This window comes from Tursiops truncatus, chromosome 9, assembly GCF_011762595.2.
Source record: "Tursiops truncatus isolate mTurTru1 chromosome 9, mTurTru1.mat.Y, whole genome shotgun sequence".
Classification (NCBI taxonomy): domain Eukaryota; kingdom Metazoa; phylum Chordata; class Mammalia; order Artiodactyla; family Delphinidae; genus Tursiops; species Tursiops truncatus.
In genome coordinates, this window is record NC_047042.1 from 90198997 (window position 1) to 90215223 (window position 16227).

Sequence of the window (16227 nt, forward strand, 5' to 3'; positions counted from 1 at the left end):
CTGTTGTGGTCTCTCCCGTTGCAGAGCACAGGCTCTAGACGTGCAGGCTGAGCGGCCATGGCTCACGGGCCTAGCCACTCCGCGGCATGTGGGATCTTCCCAGACCGGGGCACGAACCCGCATTCTCTGACTTGGCAGGCGGACTCCCAACCACTGCGCCACCAGGGAAGCCCGAAAGCTTTATTCTTTGGAGAGGTACACGCTCCAGAGAGGTTGCGGGTCGGGCTGCTTTATAGGGATCTCGTTAGCCGGGAAAGGGGGCGGAGCTCTCGCGAGGCTGGCTCAGCGGCGTGGCTCTCGTTCCAGATCGCAGTGCTGGCCGCAGCGTCTCTGCGCACAGTCTGCTGACGCCATCTTGCACTGGGTGTCGTTCTCAGAGCTTCTGCCCGCGACCAGCCCGGCTGAGGTGCCTGCGTAGCGGTTTCACAGGAGGAGGTCTGGTCTGGAGCACCAGGTGAGAGGCGTCTGCCCCTGGCACCCTATGAGACGAAACACAGAGGGGAAAAAAAAAAAAGGTTAGACTTTATTACCCAGATTCTATTTTTACTCCCCAGGAATTGTTAATGGGCTTTGCTGGTGACAAATCCCTCCTGTCTTCTGTGCCGCTCCTCAATCTTGAGGGGCACTGAGGGGCGACGGGTCCGTCTTCTATAACTGCTTCCTGCTAAGTTTGGGCGTCGGTTGTTATAACCCCGGGTTGAGGAGCAGAAGTTGTCCCCAGCAGCCCTTAGATCTGTTTGGTTGTCACCAGGCCTCAACTGTGACTCTTCACATCGCCGAGTGACCACCACTTGGAGTTTTATAGATTCTAAACTTTTGGAGACAAAGGACAGCAGACAATTTAGGATGCAGGCCCAAATATTAGCAAGAGAATAATGGTCATGAAGGGGCCCAGGAAAGGTACAAACCAAGTGACGCTCCGGAGGGTCTGCGTTACTCCCTCCACATATGTTTGGCCAGATTAGGCGGCCTGGTTTCTGCCAGCCAAGTGGCTTTTCCCAGTGGTCCGTCTGTGCTTTCTCCAATCAGGCCACTTTCATCAATGCAAAAACTGCACAGTGTATTTTCCAGCACACAGACCCCTCCCCAGGCAGCTAACAGATAATCTAAGGCAATTCGGTTACCCAGGACTATACCAGCCAGTGAGCCAATGGACTTTTGTCATAGCTTGAAGTTGAGGTGGGTCTTATTGGCCACCAACACCACAATGGCTGTTACGTTTTTTATGTTGACAGAATTATATAAGATTCCCCTGGCCGAGGTCACTAGAACCCCTATGAGAGCAATGATTCCTGCCATTAGTAGTCTGCTCTTTGGGGGCACACTTTTGTTGGTTTTTGGAAGAGAAGCTTCAGATCAGAGAGAGGTTCGCACAAGTAATCAAGGGGGTCCGTTGCCCCAGGTTATCAGAGGCTGGGGCTCGGGAGCCCTCTTCACTCAACTGTGGTGAACCCATGGAGTGACCCCCTGCAACTTCAGGGCAGAGTAGGTGGTTAGGCTCACCAAGGGGGGTTTGTTCCACTCAGGAGTAAGCTGGTCTCGGGGGTTGCTAATTTTCCAGGTTTTTAGATACACCCAGTCTCCAGGCCGGAAGGGGTGGAGGGCTGTGTCAGTGGGTACGGATAGCACCTGGTTACCATATTCTGTGAGGGCTTTCATGGTTTCTCCTACCTGGAGGGTGTACTTGAGTTGTTCCATTTCAAGGGGGCTAAGGTGTCCCTTCTCTGAGGCTTCGAAAATGGGTCTACCATATGTAAGTTCAAATACACTTAAATTTAACTTATATCTTGGAGCAAACGACATGCATAGCAGGGCAGTTGGGAGTAATTTAATCCAATTTTCTTGAGTCTTCAGGCATAGCTTGGCTAAGGTTCATTTTAAGGTCTGATTGGATCTCTACTTTTCTCAATGATTGGGGTCTCCAGGCTGAGTGCTAGGTCCATTTTATGCCTGGGGCACTTGTCCCTTTTGCCATTTGTGACATGAATGCTGGACCATTACCACTTAGTCGGGATCTTGGGTATTATCTCTTTTAGTAATACGTTAGGCACTTCAGCTGCCATTTCAGTTCTAGTGGGGAACACCTCTACTTACCCTGAAAACGTGTCCACTGGCACCAAGAGATACCTGAAATTGCCTAGTACTCTCAGCAGGACAGTGAAATCAATCAGTCGGTCTTCCCCAGGATATGTCCCTATGGTCTAAATGGGCCTTATCTGGGGACCTCTGAGGGCTCTGATGTTGGGTGTGTTCCTGTTTAGATGAGGCAGGTCTCAACTATCCAACTGATTATATTTTTCATGCCAGGAGTTACCACGACCTCAACTAACCAATTACGTATACAGGGCTTCCCTTCTGTAATGAGTTCCTTGATGAGCCTGCCTCATGGCTTGACAAGCTGCAGTTTGGGAAAAGAAGTATTTCCCGTGTTCATTAACTAGCCACCCCTGGCCTCCTAGATCTCTGTTGCAGCCCCATTTCTGGGCTTTGTCTCATTCTTCCTTTGTATAGACTAGGGAGTAATTGGATAGATCTGGCCTTTTAGGTATGAGGAGTAATTGCCAAGTTACTGGTTCTAGGACCGCCCTTTGGCAGTTGCCTCTGCTTTGCTGTTTCCCTTTATTACCTCTGTATTCCCTTTTTGATGACCCCTCCAGTGAATCGCCACCACTTTTTTCAGGAGTTGCACTGCTTCTAGGAGTCTCAATATGTTTAAGCCATGTTTCACCTGCTTCTTCTCTGCAGTAAACATACCTCTTTTCTTCCAAATAGCCCCGTGTGCATGTAGGATGGCATAGGCATGCCAGCAGCCTGTGTAAACATCTAAGATCTTCCCTGTCCTGAGCCCTGGGGCTCAGGTGAGGACCATCAGCTAGGCCTTTTGGGCTGAGGTCCCTGGGGTAGGCTTCATGCCTCAATGACTCGGGTCTGAGATGTCCCTGCATATCCCGCCATCCTTTTTTTCTCTCTCATAAAATTGCTCCCATCTGTGAACCATTCCTCTTTGGCGTGTGGGAGAAGCTGACTTCCTGGGTCAGGGCAACTGGAGTATATCATGTTCTATACAATCATGCTCCAGGGGCCCCATTCCTGTGGGTAGCAGGGTGGCAGGATTTAGGGTGTGACAGGTTTTTATGGTAATGACAGTTGTCTAAAAGCATAGCCTGAAGCTGAATCGAACTTCCGGGGGATAGCCGCTCTGTTCCCTTAGAACTTACTAAAGCCTGACCCTGGTGGAGAGTCCAAATAGTGACTGGCTGACGAAACATTAACTTTTCAGCCTCTGTTAGCAGGATTGAAATAGCTGCTGCTGCCTGTAGGCAAGGAGCCCATCCCTTAGCGGTTTTATCTAATTGTTTAGAGAAATAAGCAACCACCCAAGTAAGGGGTCCCAGTTTTTGATCTAATACCCCAAAGGCAATTCCCCTTCTGTCATGAATGTAAAGGTCAAAGGGTTTAACTAAATCTGGGAGGGCCAGAGCAGGGACCTGAAGTAATTGCTTTCCCAATTCTTTTTTTTTTTTTAATTGAAGTATGGTTGATGTACAATGTTGTACCAATCTCTGCTGTACAACCAAGTGACTCAGTTATACACATACAGACATTCTTTTTTTATATATACATTCTTTTCCATCATGGTTTATCACAGCATATTGAATATAGTTCCCTGTGCTATAGGACCTTGTTGTTTGTGTTCTCAATTCTTTTTGTTTTTTGGCCGCACTGTGTGGCATGCAGGATCTTAGTTCCCTGACCAGGGATCGAACCTGTACCCCCAGCGTCGCGAGTGCGGAGTCTTAACCACTGGACCGCCAGGGAAGTCCCTGCTTTCTCCATTCTTGAAAGGCCCCTTCACATTCTGGAAGGATGAAGATCCTTTTCTTTCAATTTTTCATATAAAGGCCTAGCTATTAGACCATTAGGTATCCAGATGTGGCAAAGCCCAGCCATCCGCAGGAAGCCTCTAAGCTGTCTTCTAGTTTTAAGAGGGGCAGGACTGCAAATGGCTTCATTCCTTTCCTGGGGTCGGCTTGTCTGACCTTCTGTGAGGATGAGGCCTATGTAGGTAACCTTAGTTTGTGATATTTGAGTCTTTTTCTTGGACACCTTATATCCTTTATCAGCTAGGTGGTTCCGGGTGGTTACAGTGTTTTTGTCAGAGGCCTCCTTAGTAAGGTTGGTGATCACAATGTCCTCTTATATATGAGGGAACCCTCCCCCAGATATATTGATAGATCTTTAAGGTCTTTAGCTAAAGTTTCCCCAAAGATGATGGGGGAATTTTTGAACCCTTAGGGTGGGACTGTCCGGCAGTATTGTTTTTGTTGTGTGTTTGGCTCCTGCCACTCAAAAGCAAAAATTTCATGTGACTCTGGGGTGATTAAAATACAGAAGAAGGCATATTTTAAATCTAATACAGAATACCAGGTCCTGGTGGATTGTAGAGGGGTCAGCAGGGTGTAGAGATTAGGGCCGACTGGATGTATATTCTCTGTGGCTTCACTGACTGCCCTGAGGTCCTGTACCATCCAGGGTTCCCCACTGGGTTTCTTTATGGGGAGAATTGGGAGTATTACAGGTGGATTGGCATGGCCTAATAAGGCCCTGGTCAACTAGGCCCTGTATAACAGGGGCAGTGCCCAACAAGGCCTCCTGACAGAGAGGGTACCATTTTCTATTGGGCCATGTATGTCTGGGTTTTAGATGGACCATCACAGGACTGGCTCCTTTAGCTCGTCCCACCTATCCCGGGGCCCAGACCTCAGACCTCAGGATTTCTTCCAGGGAGGTCAACTTGCTATGTCCAGGGAGGTTTGTCCTCAGCCATTATCATCTTGTGCCCCTTGTCTAGGGGATGCCAGTCTCCATTTTGTCTCCCATTAGGTGGATAGTAATTCCCAATTTATGTAAGGTATCCCTTCCTAGCAGAGATATAGGCATTTGGAGACATATAGGAAGGAATGGGTGAGCATTCTAATGGCTCTATGAATGCCCATTCTTGGGCCTTCCCTGATAACCCCATAATTTTACAACTCTTGTGACTGTGTTTGCCTGATCTGGTGTTCAAAACCAAGTAAGTGACACCAATGTCAACTAAGAATTCAACAGGTTTTTTTCTCTATGTCCAGTGTCAGCCAGGGCTCCTTGGGGGTCAGTTGGAGTGCCAGCTTAGGAGTCCCCTGGCCCTGGCATTCTTCTTCTATTTGGACCATCTGCCTTCAGGGTAGTGGGCAGGATCTGCCACTTCTGTCCCCCTTTGGGGGCAGTGAGGGCATTCTCTCTTCCAGTGTCCCTCTTGTTTACATATGGCACACTGATTGGGTCCTAGTTTCCTTGGTTTGCTGTCCCTCAGTGGGGGCCAGTGGTCACTCACCAGAGTGAAAGGTCTCTGTGGGCAGTTAGTCCAGATTCCTGTGCTGACCGGTTGACACTAGAGGGCAATAGCCAGTAGGTGGGCCTGCCTCTGGGTGTTTTTATCCTCTTACTTTTCCTCCTCTATATATCTGTTTTTAAACACGCAGTAGGCAACCTCCACCAGGCAAGAGATAGGGGTATCTGGTTCTATTTCCAGATTCTGAAGTTTATGCATAATGGCGAGGGCACTTTGGGAAATAAAATATGCCCTCAGGCTTGTATTCCCTTCCAGTGACTCGGGGTCAGTGGTACTATAAATTCAGAGACACTCCTTGAGGCGCTCTAGCAATGCCGAAGGTTTTCTGTTGGCTCCTGGTTGTTCTCCTTTACTTATTTATTTATTTTTTTAATCTTTTGGCTGTGCCACACAGCATGTGGGATCCCAGTTGCCCAACCAGGGATCGAACCCATCGCCCCCGCATTGGAAACATGGAGTCCCAACCCCTGGACCACCAGGGAAATCCCTGATTTGCTTTATCTTAGTCCAATTGACAGGTTTCTTTCCTGCTGCCTGGATTCCACTTAGGTCATATTTTTATAATGTGTCAGCCTGTCTTTTACCTGCTTCTCCATTGTCTCAGTCCCGGTTGGGTTTGTTATCTAGGACCGCTTGATTCCCAGGTCTGAAAACGGCATGACCTACATTGTTTCTGTTCTCTGTATGCTTCCTCTCAGGTTTTCAAAAAGACTGTGGCCTTTTCTTCCTCATTAGGAGTACATTGAGGAGGCTCTAAATGTCAGCCCAGGTAGGGTCATGGGTCTGAAAAATTCCCCTAATCAGATTCAGGAACCTCTCTGGATCTTACCTCAACCCCTTGCTATGACTTTTCCAGTTATACAGATCAGAAGTGGTAAATTGTTGTATACCTGGATGAGCCCTCCTTCTCCACTGGGGACCAGCCTCAAAGGGAGTACTTTTCCTTGTGGGTTGTTGGACCCTATCTGGTAATTAGTCCCACTCCGTTTATGTGCTGAACCACGTTCCAGGAGAGGAGGCTGATATGGAGGGGACTGCTTAGGTCTGTGGCCCAAATCAGGTTATACGAAGGAAGGGGGTAGGGAGGGAGTAGTAGGAGGAAGGTTAGGGAGGAGATCAAGAAGGTCCTCAGCGGAAGGGTCAAGGACTGGTATTACCTCAGTGGAGAGAGCCCACAACCTTTTTGAAGGCCTTTGTTCTGAAAAAGCCCATGAAAAACGACATAGGGAATTTCTTTCCATTTCTTTTGTTTCTGGCATAGAAGTTCCGGTTGTAAAATGGTATTGTAATTTAGAGATTCACTGACATGCCAACTTTCTCCATCTCCCAGCTAATATTGGGACCAGGCTGTATTACATAGGAAGATTAACTGTTTTCTGGTCAGGGGATGATACCTGAAGAACTTACAGTTCTTCAGGATTCACCCTAATGGGCATAAGTATGGAGGACATTTGGTTCCCCATACCTTAGATGTTCTGTTTTAGATTTGTTTCCAACTACTGAGAGGGAGGTTGGAGTGATTTGTTGGCGTGCAAATGCCACAAGATTTGGCTCAAATAAGACTTCCAGTTCAGGAAATTTGGAACCAATACCAAACTGTTAACGGGTTCCTCAGAAGACCCAAATAGGAGATGTCCAAGTGGCGTGGATGCTGATGTTACTTGGAGACGCCCCCTTGAATTTGTAATGACCCGTGCTATAGACGGTTAGTCCCTCCTCAGTCAAAATACCCCGCGTGGGAGGTTAGATGGCACTGACTCAAGGATAGAGCAGCTTAGCCTCTCTAGTTCCTAGAGTGTCTAGCAAGTCCAGAGCCTGGTGGGTGGGTCCAGGTGGGAGGGCCACAATCAGTCCCATCTGGGTCACCAAAAATTTGTTACCAAACCTCCCGAGTTGTTCCCCCCAAAAGGGTTCACTCGCACCAATAGAATGAGGCTGAGTTTCATTCAGAAGCAAAGGAAAGCTTTATTCTTTCCTCAAGGAATGCAGAGGCACGAGCTTGCACTCTAGAGTCCATGCTCTCCCTTAAAGGCCATTGGCGGGGCTGCCTTATAGGGTTCTTGTCAGCAGGGAGGGAATTGGACTTCTTGAGGGTCAGGCACAGCTGTACTGCTCACAGCGATCCAAAGGGCTGCGTGCAGCATTTCTACACACAGTACGCTGCCACCATCTTGAATTGCAGTGTTGAGCACAGCACTTCTGCACACAGCCCACCAAGCTGAGATATCACGCACAGCCATCTCACACAAGGAACTCTGGTCTGAAGTGCCAGGTGCAGGGCCTCTGCACGTGGTACCCAAGTGAAACTAGACTAAGCACAAACGAAAAAATGTTTTATTTTTTCTATTTTATTACCCAGATTCTATTTTTATTCCCTGGGAATTGTCAGTGGGCTTTGTGGTGACAGCAACACCAGTATTTGTGATTACAAAAATAAGACTCATCACCTGCCTTTAAGAATGACATTTGGTTTAGGCTTGGAAGTCACCATAGAAGCCCAAGTCGTCTTTTGTCTTAACCTTAGCTGTTATGAATAATACTCTCCTCTCAATGTAGTCCATGATTCTCAAGAGGAGTTGGGATATTGGGGAAGGATCCCATTCCAAGTTTGGCTTATCAGAATCTCCTAAGGGAAAGACCTCTCCATCCTGTTAATCCTCCCAAGAGGGAAAGTTACTATTCATCTTCCCAAACCCAGCACTCTTAGATTGCAGTCCCATAGGACTCTTCTCTGGAGTCTGTATTTCACCATTCCCTTGACCTTAATCAGTAACAAAAGCTTTATAATACTACCATGGCATTGCTCACCCCCCACCCTTTCCCCCACCCTTCCCCCACCCAGGTTTATAAACTCCTTAGCTCCCTTGCCTCTGGGCAAGTCTGTCTATAGCATCTCACAAAAGAAGAAGAAAGAAAGAGTAGAAAAAAGAATGTCTAGCCCTAAGCTTCCTTTTGCATCTGTATGCTTGCTGGTCTCTGAATCCCAGAAGCAGTGAAAGGTAAATAAACCTCTGGTCTATTCTTCCTTTGTTCTCTGAACTGGGACTTCACTCCCGAGGAGATTTTCTTCTCAGATGAGATTTGGAAAGGTCTTTTTTCTTTGCTTAGATGGTTTGAACTGATAATTTGCATCTACAAAGGAAGCTAAAAAATACTGAATAGCTCTTAGAAAACACTGTGGAGACACTCCTTAGGATAATCTTGCCTCCACTCTGAATGAGAAGAGACCTCCAAGTGAATGAAAACCCAAAAGCAAAATTTTCAATGCTGAGTTAATTTTAATATTGTCCCTGGATAACTCTCTCTAAGGTCAAACAGAATTTAATTCACCAGCCTTAAAATCAGTACCCCCTCTCCCCACCAAGGAAAACATTTAGATAATTTCAAGATAAACAAATAAAAACATAGGATTAAAAAAAATTAACCTAGTATTACAAAATAACCCAATATTACAAACAATAGAAGAGTAAGATAGGAAAGGCTCATGTGAAATTCTCACACAAGCCCACCTCCAGTTGAGTTACTTCATAAAGCATAAGATTTTTGAATAAAATATACACAGTTTATTCTGTTTATTCTCATCAGTTCAAACCAGAATTGACTTTCATAAGAGAAATAATACAACAAAAGATAGCAGCTGAACTAAAATAGATAAAATAAAGAGATGATACAGATGAAAGAAAAGCAGGCATTACTAAAAAAAAAATCAGAAATAATGGAGCAGTAGCAAAATCAAAGTTATAACACAGAAAAATTTTCTGTCCAAAGAAAACAGATAATGCATTGTGAGAAATGACCATGTTATAGAGAAGGGGGCATTGTGAACAGAGCAGTGCTCATACATACCTGGGGGTAGTTTTAAATTCCAAACACAAAGGCAGCAGGGACTCAGCCCGCAGCGTCCTGCTGAGGAATTTATGAGGTTCCTTGGCCGCTTCATCTAGCACCTAATCACAGAGCCACTTTTACCTGAAAATTCTCCTGTTTCCTTACACACAACCATCAAACACTTTATAAAAACAGCTTCAGGCTTCAGGAAATACCAGACAATGACAGAGTTCTGTGGAAGTCAGAAAGAATCAGCTTTGATCTTATCAGACTGGCAATAATGATAGAAATGTAAGTTACACTTATGTCTAATAAGAGGCTTGATGAAGTCCAGAATGCTGGGCTGGCCATTATCTTTCTTAGTACAAATGAGAAAGAGTTGGCTAAATGATATTTACATTCTGGTGATAACCATGAAAAAAAAAGGACTTGTGACAAGGATTCTCTCCTTGGGCAGCTTTACTGAGGTTTTTCTAGAGCCTCCATCTCAGGTGCACCTGCTGATGTTGGCCTTCTGTGTCCATCTTTGAATTGTCCAGTTTTAGCAAGAATCCTGCAGTCGGTTTAGCCAGAATCCCCACCCTTGATATCTAATCACCCTCTGTATCTGATCAAATTCCTCATTCCCCACCATCCCCCAGGCAATATCGCCCTACCCTGTCTTCATCAAGAATCTTGATAGGTCAGTGTAGTGAAGAATTACCCATCTTTTAATAATTTTCCATCCACCGACCCCTTCACCCCCACCCTGCTTCTTGGTTATAAATCTCCATTTTCCTTTGTTGTATTCAGAACTGAGCCCGATCTCTCTCACTGCAAAATTCTACTACACTAGTCCCTGTACTTATCAAGATAGTCCTGAATAAGATCTGCCTCTGCGTCTATAATAGGTGTTAAGTTAATTAAACAAGGAGGGTGTTAGACTAAGGTGGCTTTAATGCCTTAGTAGCCTATGTAAGCAAACCTAAACCTAAGCCTAAAATGCCTCAAGGTTAAGAAATCAAAACGTACAGACAACAGATCACGAACAGACAAGTAGTCTTTTCCAAATATGCAAACACTTATTATAGCCAGTCAGATAACTTCCTTGCTTTGCTTCCACATCTTCCCTATAAAAGATGCTTCCACATCTTTCCCTTAGCTCCTGCCAATGGGGTGCTCCTAGCCACTTCAGTTCTGGTGCTGCCTGATTCTTTTTTTTTCCCCCCAGCTTTTTATTTTATTTTAAAAAAACTTCATTGAGTTATCATTGATGTATAATATTATATGTTACAGGTGTACAATACAGTGATTCACAATTTTTAAAGGTTATACTACATTTATATGTATTATAAAATATTGACTATATTCTCTGTGTTGTACAATAATATATCCTTGTAGCTTACTTTATACCTAATAGTTTGTACCTCTTAATCCCCTACTCCTATATTTTCCCTCCTCGCTTCCCTCTCCCCCCGGTAACCATTAGTTTGTTCTCTATATCTGTGAGTTTGCTGCTTTTATGATTTATTCACTAAAGTGTTGTATTTTTTAGATCCCACATATAAGTGATATCATATAATATTTGTCTTTGTCTGACTTATTTCACTTAACATAACACCCTCCAAGTCCATCCATGTTGTTGCAGATGGCAAAATTCCCTTCTTTTTTATGACTGAGTAGCATTCCATTTTATATATATATAATATATGTACATATCACATCTTCTTTATCCATTCATCTGTTGATGGACACTTAGGTTGCTTCCATATCTTGGCAATTATAAATATCAATAATATGAACATTGGGGTGCATGTATCATTTTGAATTAGTGTCTTTGTTCTTTTTGGTTACATACCTAGGAGTGGAATTGCTGGGTCATGTGGTAGTTCTAGTTTTAGTTATTTTAGAAATTTCCATAATGTTTTCCACAGTGGCTGCATCAGTTTACATTCCCACCAGTGGTGTACAAGAGTTCCCTTTTTCCCACATCCAAATAAACTTTAAAATTTAATAAGTTCTGGTTTATCTTTTAACACAAGTGTTACGAATAATATTTTCTTTGACACTAGGTAGGGCAAAAATATCTCCAATTTAAGTATGTTAGTTGAATATATGTTTGTCTCTGCTCATCCAGAAACTACTGAATAATAGTAAAGTCCTATGAGTCACAAACCTGAAAGGGCAAAGAGAATAGGCGAGTAGGGGAGAAGTGTTGTCAACCAAAGTTTGGGAGCTGGAATGAAAATGAAAGATCGGTAATTTGCTTACCAGGCCAGAGAGTGCCTGAAAGGAGGGCACAACGGTATGTGGAAGTGGAATATAAGCAAACTGACTCACAATGGTTTTGTTTTGCTTTTTAAATTTGAGTTTATTTAAGCAAAAATTGATTCCTATCAGGTAGTGCCAAACCACAAGTGGGTAGGACTAGTGCTCCTGATTCACAATGTTGAAGCCCAGACAGTCTCAGGAGATTTGAGGCACCAGGGTCCCCCAGAGGTGGGTTGCAGATGGTCTAAAAACAGAGGAAAAGTCTGTTTTTAAAGTAGTTGGGTAAAAGCAGGAAAGAATGAGGTAAAGTGGCAGTGATCCTGTGTGTGGAGTTTGCCTCAGATGTAAGCTGCAACACAGAGCTAACTGACAGAACACTTACCTGAAAGTGAAGAGCCCTGAACTCCTACTTTAAGCTACCTGTGGATGACAGCACCTTGGAAAGCTACCCTTAGATGCTCTCTGAGCACAAGCCCCGCCAATGGTGACCTCAAAAGGAAATTGATAGAAAGATTTTATACAGAACAATGCAAGCCTCTTTGGTGGTTTCCATTCCAATATGTAAAAGAGCTTGGAAGTCATCACTCCCAACCTCAAAACAAGAAAAAAGCTGTACAAACTGAAAATCAATCATTCTTCTTAAAACCATCAGAAAATTGAGGTTACAGGACAAATTCCCACTCCAAAAACTGAAGGGACAGGTGGATCACAGCTTACATGGAACAGAAGCCACTGGAGCTGAAGCCTGTGGGAACACTTCAGATGTTATTGACTAGTTACTGGAGATGGAACAAGGACTGGCTTGAGAGTTAAAAACTCTTAGGGGCTCAGTCTCAGGGTACCCCCTGATACTTTCATGAATTTACCTCCAGGAGCCCCACCAGGTTTTCAAGATGAAAATAACACAAAAATCTTCTCATGTTTAGGGTAGGAGAAGGAGAAAATCACCACTATAAATATATCCAGACGGAGAGTTCTGTTCTCTATTAAAAAAAAAAAGAGTTCACCCTCAGAGAAACTAATGCTTTACCAGAGCCTAACCTATCCCAGAGGGAGGGGAATTAGACAGCCTTCCTGTCCTTCTCTAGCCTTCCTGTCTCACATAAAAGGAGGGGGGAAAGCCTATGAAAATTCTTCTGGGGCTTCCCTGGTGGCGCAGTGGTTGAGAGTCCGCCTGCCGATGCAGGGGACACGGGTTCGTGCCCCAGTCCGGGAAGATCCCACATGCCGCGGGGTGGCTGGGCCCTTGAGCCATGGCCGCTGAGCCTGCGCGTCCGGAGCCTGTGCTCCGCAACGGGAGAGGCCGCAACAGTGAGAGGCCCGCGTACCGCAAAAAAAAAAAAAAATTCTTCTGAAGGTTGCAACCCATAGACACAGGCCCACTAAAAAAAAAAAAAAACCAAGATTCAATCATAAAATTACAGACTTCTTCCTTTCTGTAATACCTTGTCACCATATAAACAGGATTCTGGTATAACAATAGTGAGTTACAACTGACAGAGCTGTAAGAAACAGTCTCTAACTAAGAAAGAGTTGCTAGAGAAGCCCAAAGGGAACAGGGAAGGCAAAAACAAAAACACTAGAGGAAGTTGAACTGTCTGACACCTACAGCTACAGCAGACAGTAAACACAACCTAACACCTACCCAGGTAAACATAAAACCTCAGTTTTATGTTTATCTCAGTTCCTATTACCCAATACATTATGTTCAGCATTCAACAAAAAATTCAAAGGCATGCTATAAGGCAAGAAAATATGCAGTCTGAAGAGACAAAGTGAGCATCAAAACCAGTCTCAGATATGGCAGAAATTTTGGAATTACGAGGCAGAAATTTAAAATAATTATGATTAGTATGCTAAGGGCTCTAATGGAAAAGGTGGATAACATGCAAATACAGATGAATAATGTCAGCAGAAAAAATGGAAACTCTAAGGAAGAATCATGTTTAAAATTAAAAAATAAAATATTGTAACAGAAATGAAGATTGTCTTTGATGGCCTTCTTGGTCTGTTGGACACAGCCAAAGAAAGAATTAGTGAGCTTGAAGATATTAATAGAAATTTCCAAAACTGAAATGCAAAAAAAAAAAACAAAAAAACAGAACATTCATGAAACGGAACAATTGCAAAGGTGCAGCATACATAAAATGGAAATACCAGAAGAAGGAGAAAAAGGGTAAGAAGAAATATTCGAACTAACAACGGCTGAGAATTTTCCAAAGTTAATGACTGATACCAAATCACAAATCCAGAAAGCTCAGAGAACACCAAATATGATAAATACCAAACATCTACACTGAGGCACATCATTCAAACTGCAGAAAACAAAACAAACAAAAAATTCTTGAAAGAAACCAGAAGGGGAAAGAACCCTTGCCTATAGAAGAATGAGGATAAGAATTATACCAACTTCTTTCCAGAAACCAGGCAAGGAAAAAGAGGGTCAGTGAAATATTTAAAGTGTTGAAAGAACAAAACCAAGAGCCTACAAGTCTCTATCCAGCAAAAATTTCCTTCAGAAGTGAAGGAGAAATAAAGACTTTCTCAGACAAACAAAAACAGGGAATTTCTTGCCTATAGACCTGTCTTTTAAGACATGTTAAAAGAAGTTTTGTAGAGAAAAGGATTATTTAGGTCAGAAACTCAGATTTACATAAAGAAAGGAAGAGCAGTAAAAAAGAGTAAAAAAATCAAAGGAAAATAAAATATTTAATTTTTCTTATTCCTATTGATCTAATCAATGTTAATTCAAAATAATAATAGCGGAAGTGGTCGGGGCCGCGGCGGGAGGAAGGGCGCCCTCGCTTCGCTGGCTCTGTGGCGGGCCCAGTGAGGACCCCGGAATTCGGAGCAGCCGGGAGCCCGGCCTCCGCCCTCGGGGCCCTCTCGCCGGGCTGGAGACCCAGGCCCGCAACGCCGGGCCCTACCTACCCTGGAAGTGCTCGCGGCCCGGCGCCTGGACTGGGGAGTTGCTGCACTTTGGCGTAAAATCAATTAGGGATTGTTTGTCAGACTCAAGTTAGAAGTGAGAGTTCAGATAAGTGAGGCCGCCATTGCTGCTTTGAACACCTCAGAAGGGGAGAATAGATTTATCAGGAGTGAAAAAGAAGAGCTTGCTAGGAGTCAAAGAAAATAATAAAAAGTCCAGCACTAGGGCTCCTTCTCCTACCAAACGCAAAGACCGCTTTGATGAGAAGTCCAAGGATCGCTCCAAAGATAAGGGGGCCACCAAGGAGTCGAGCGAGAAGGATCGTGGCAGGGATAAAACTGGAAAGAGGCGCAGCGCTTCCAGTGGTAGCAGCAGCACCAGGTCTCGGTCCAGCTCGACCTCCAGCTCGGGCTCCAGCAGCGGCTCCAGCTCATCTTCTGCATCGAGCCACTCAGGAAGTTCCAGCACATCCCCCAGCTGCAGCTCCGGCAGCTCCCCTGGCTCTCCGAGTCCTTCTCGGCGCAGGCCTGACAACAGGCAGCGTTCCCGCTCCAAATCCAAACCACCCAAAAGAGATGGAAGGGAAAGGAGAAGGCGGAGCCCTTCCCCTAAACCCACCAAAGTGCACATTGGAAGGCTCACCAGGAATGTGACCAAGGATCATATCCTGGAGATATTCTCCATCTTCGGGAAAATTAAAATGATTGACATACCTGTAGACAGGATGCACCCCCGTCTGTCTAAAGGCTACGCATATGTGGAGTTTGAAAATCCAGATGAGGCCGAGAAGGCGCTGAAGCATACGGACGGAGGACAAATGGATGACCAGGAGATCACTGCCACTGCTGTGCTGGCCCCCTGGCCTCGGCCACCCCCCAGGCGATTTACCCCTCCCAGGAGAATGCTGCCACCACCTCCCATGTGGCGCAGGTCACCCCCATGGAGGAGGAGCAGGTCGTGTTCCCCTCCGCGCAGGTCCCCCGTGCGCCGGCGATCCTGCTCCCCGGGCCGCCGCCGCCACAGGAGCCGCCCCAGCTCCACCTTCTCCCAGTAAGCAGGGCCACCGAAGCTCTGCCCTGTGACTTGTATCCCGTCCAACTCACTTTTGTCACTTTTCTAGCAGGAGGATCGGTAGGAAAGAAGTCCCTCACTCAGGGGCAGGCTTCGAAGGTGAAGGCAGTAATTGCTGTTGCCCCTGGCGGCAGAGTTCCGGCTACAGGAGTGTTGTTGGTTTGGGGTCGTGCTTATGAAGATGCCCTCCAGTTTTCTGGCTAGAAAGCTTCCGCATTTCTAGTTCCTGAGAGTCAGTTTAGTGGCAGAGCCAGCAGGGATGAGCAGGGGGCTCCAAGAAGTGGTACAGCCCCAGCCTGGGAGCATGTTTTCCCATTCCACAGATGATGTGGGGCCCATCTGGTGGGCTGGTTGTGCCCTATCCTGTTAGCCTGGCCCTGCTCCCCTGCTCGAGTCCTCTTCTGACCTCTAGGGCCAAATACCCAAAATGGTTCTTTTCACGTGTACTCATGTGCGTGCACACACACACACACACACAAACCTACGTCTTCCTTTCTCTCTGAAACTGGTAAGTTGAGAGCCAGCTCTGTTGGGTCATCACAGAGCCCCCTCGTTGTGTTGGTATTCATGGTGGTCGTGCAGGTTACCTTGGCAACGTGTACGTTGCTTTTTGGGCTTTTATTGTACAGTCAGTACTATACATTTTCTGTTTTGAGTTTTGTAACTTTGTAGCATTTTAGGTAATACTGTGTTTGTACTTTGTTGTATAGAGAAAAGAATTGTGTTGAATAAACCTAGGATTAGAGTGCAGCTCAAG

At 45.3% G+C, this 16227-nt stretch overlaps 1 protein-coding gene across 1 annotated transcript; it reads left to right on the plus strand.

The window, feature by feature from the left end:
- Positions 1-13448: 13448 nt before the first annotated feature.
- Positions 13449-15519, plus strand: LOC101323075 (RNA-binding protein with serine-rich domain 1-like). The gene is given in 5 exon segments (XM_073809471.1): positions 13449-13506; positions 14234-14454; positions 14536-15216; positions 15359-15458; positions 15461-15519. Coding segments are annotated over 5 exon segments (1119 nt in total).
- Positions 15520-16227: the final 708 nt, after the last annotated feature.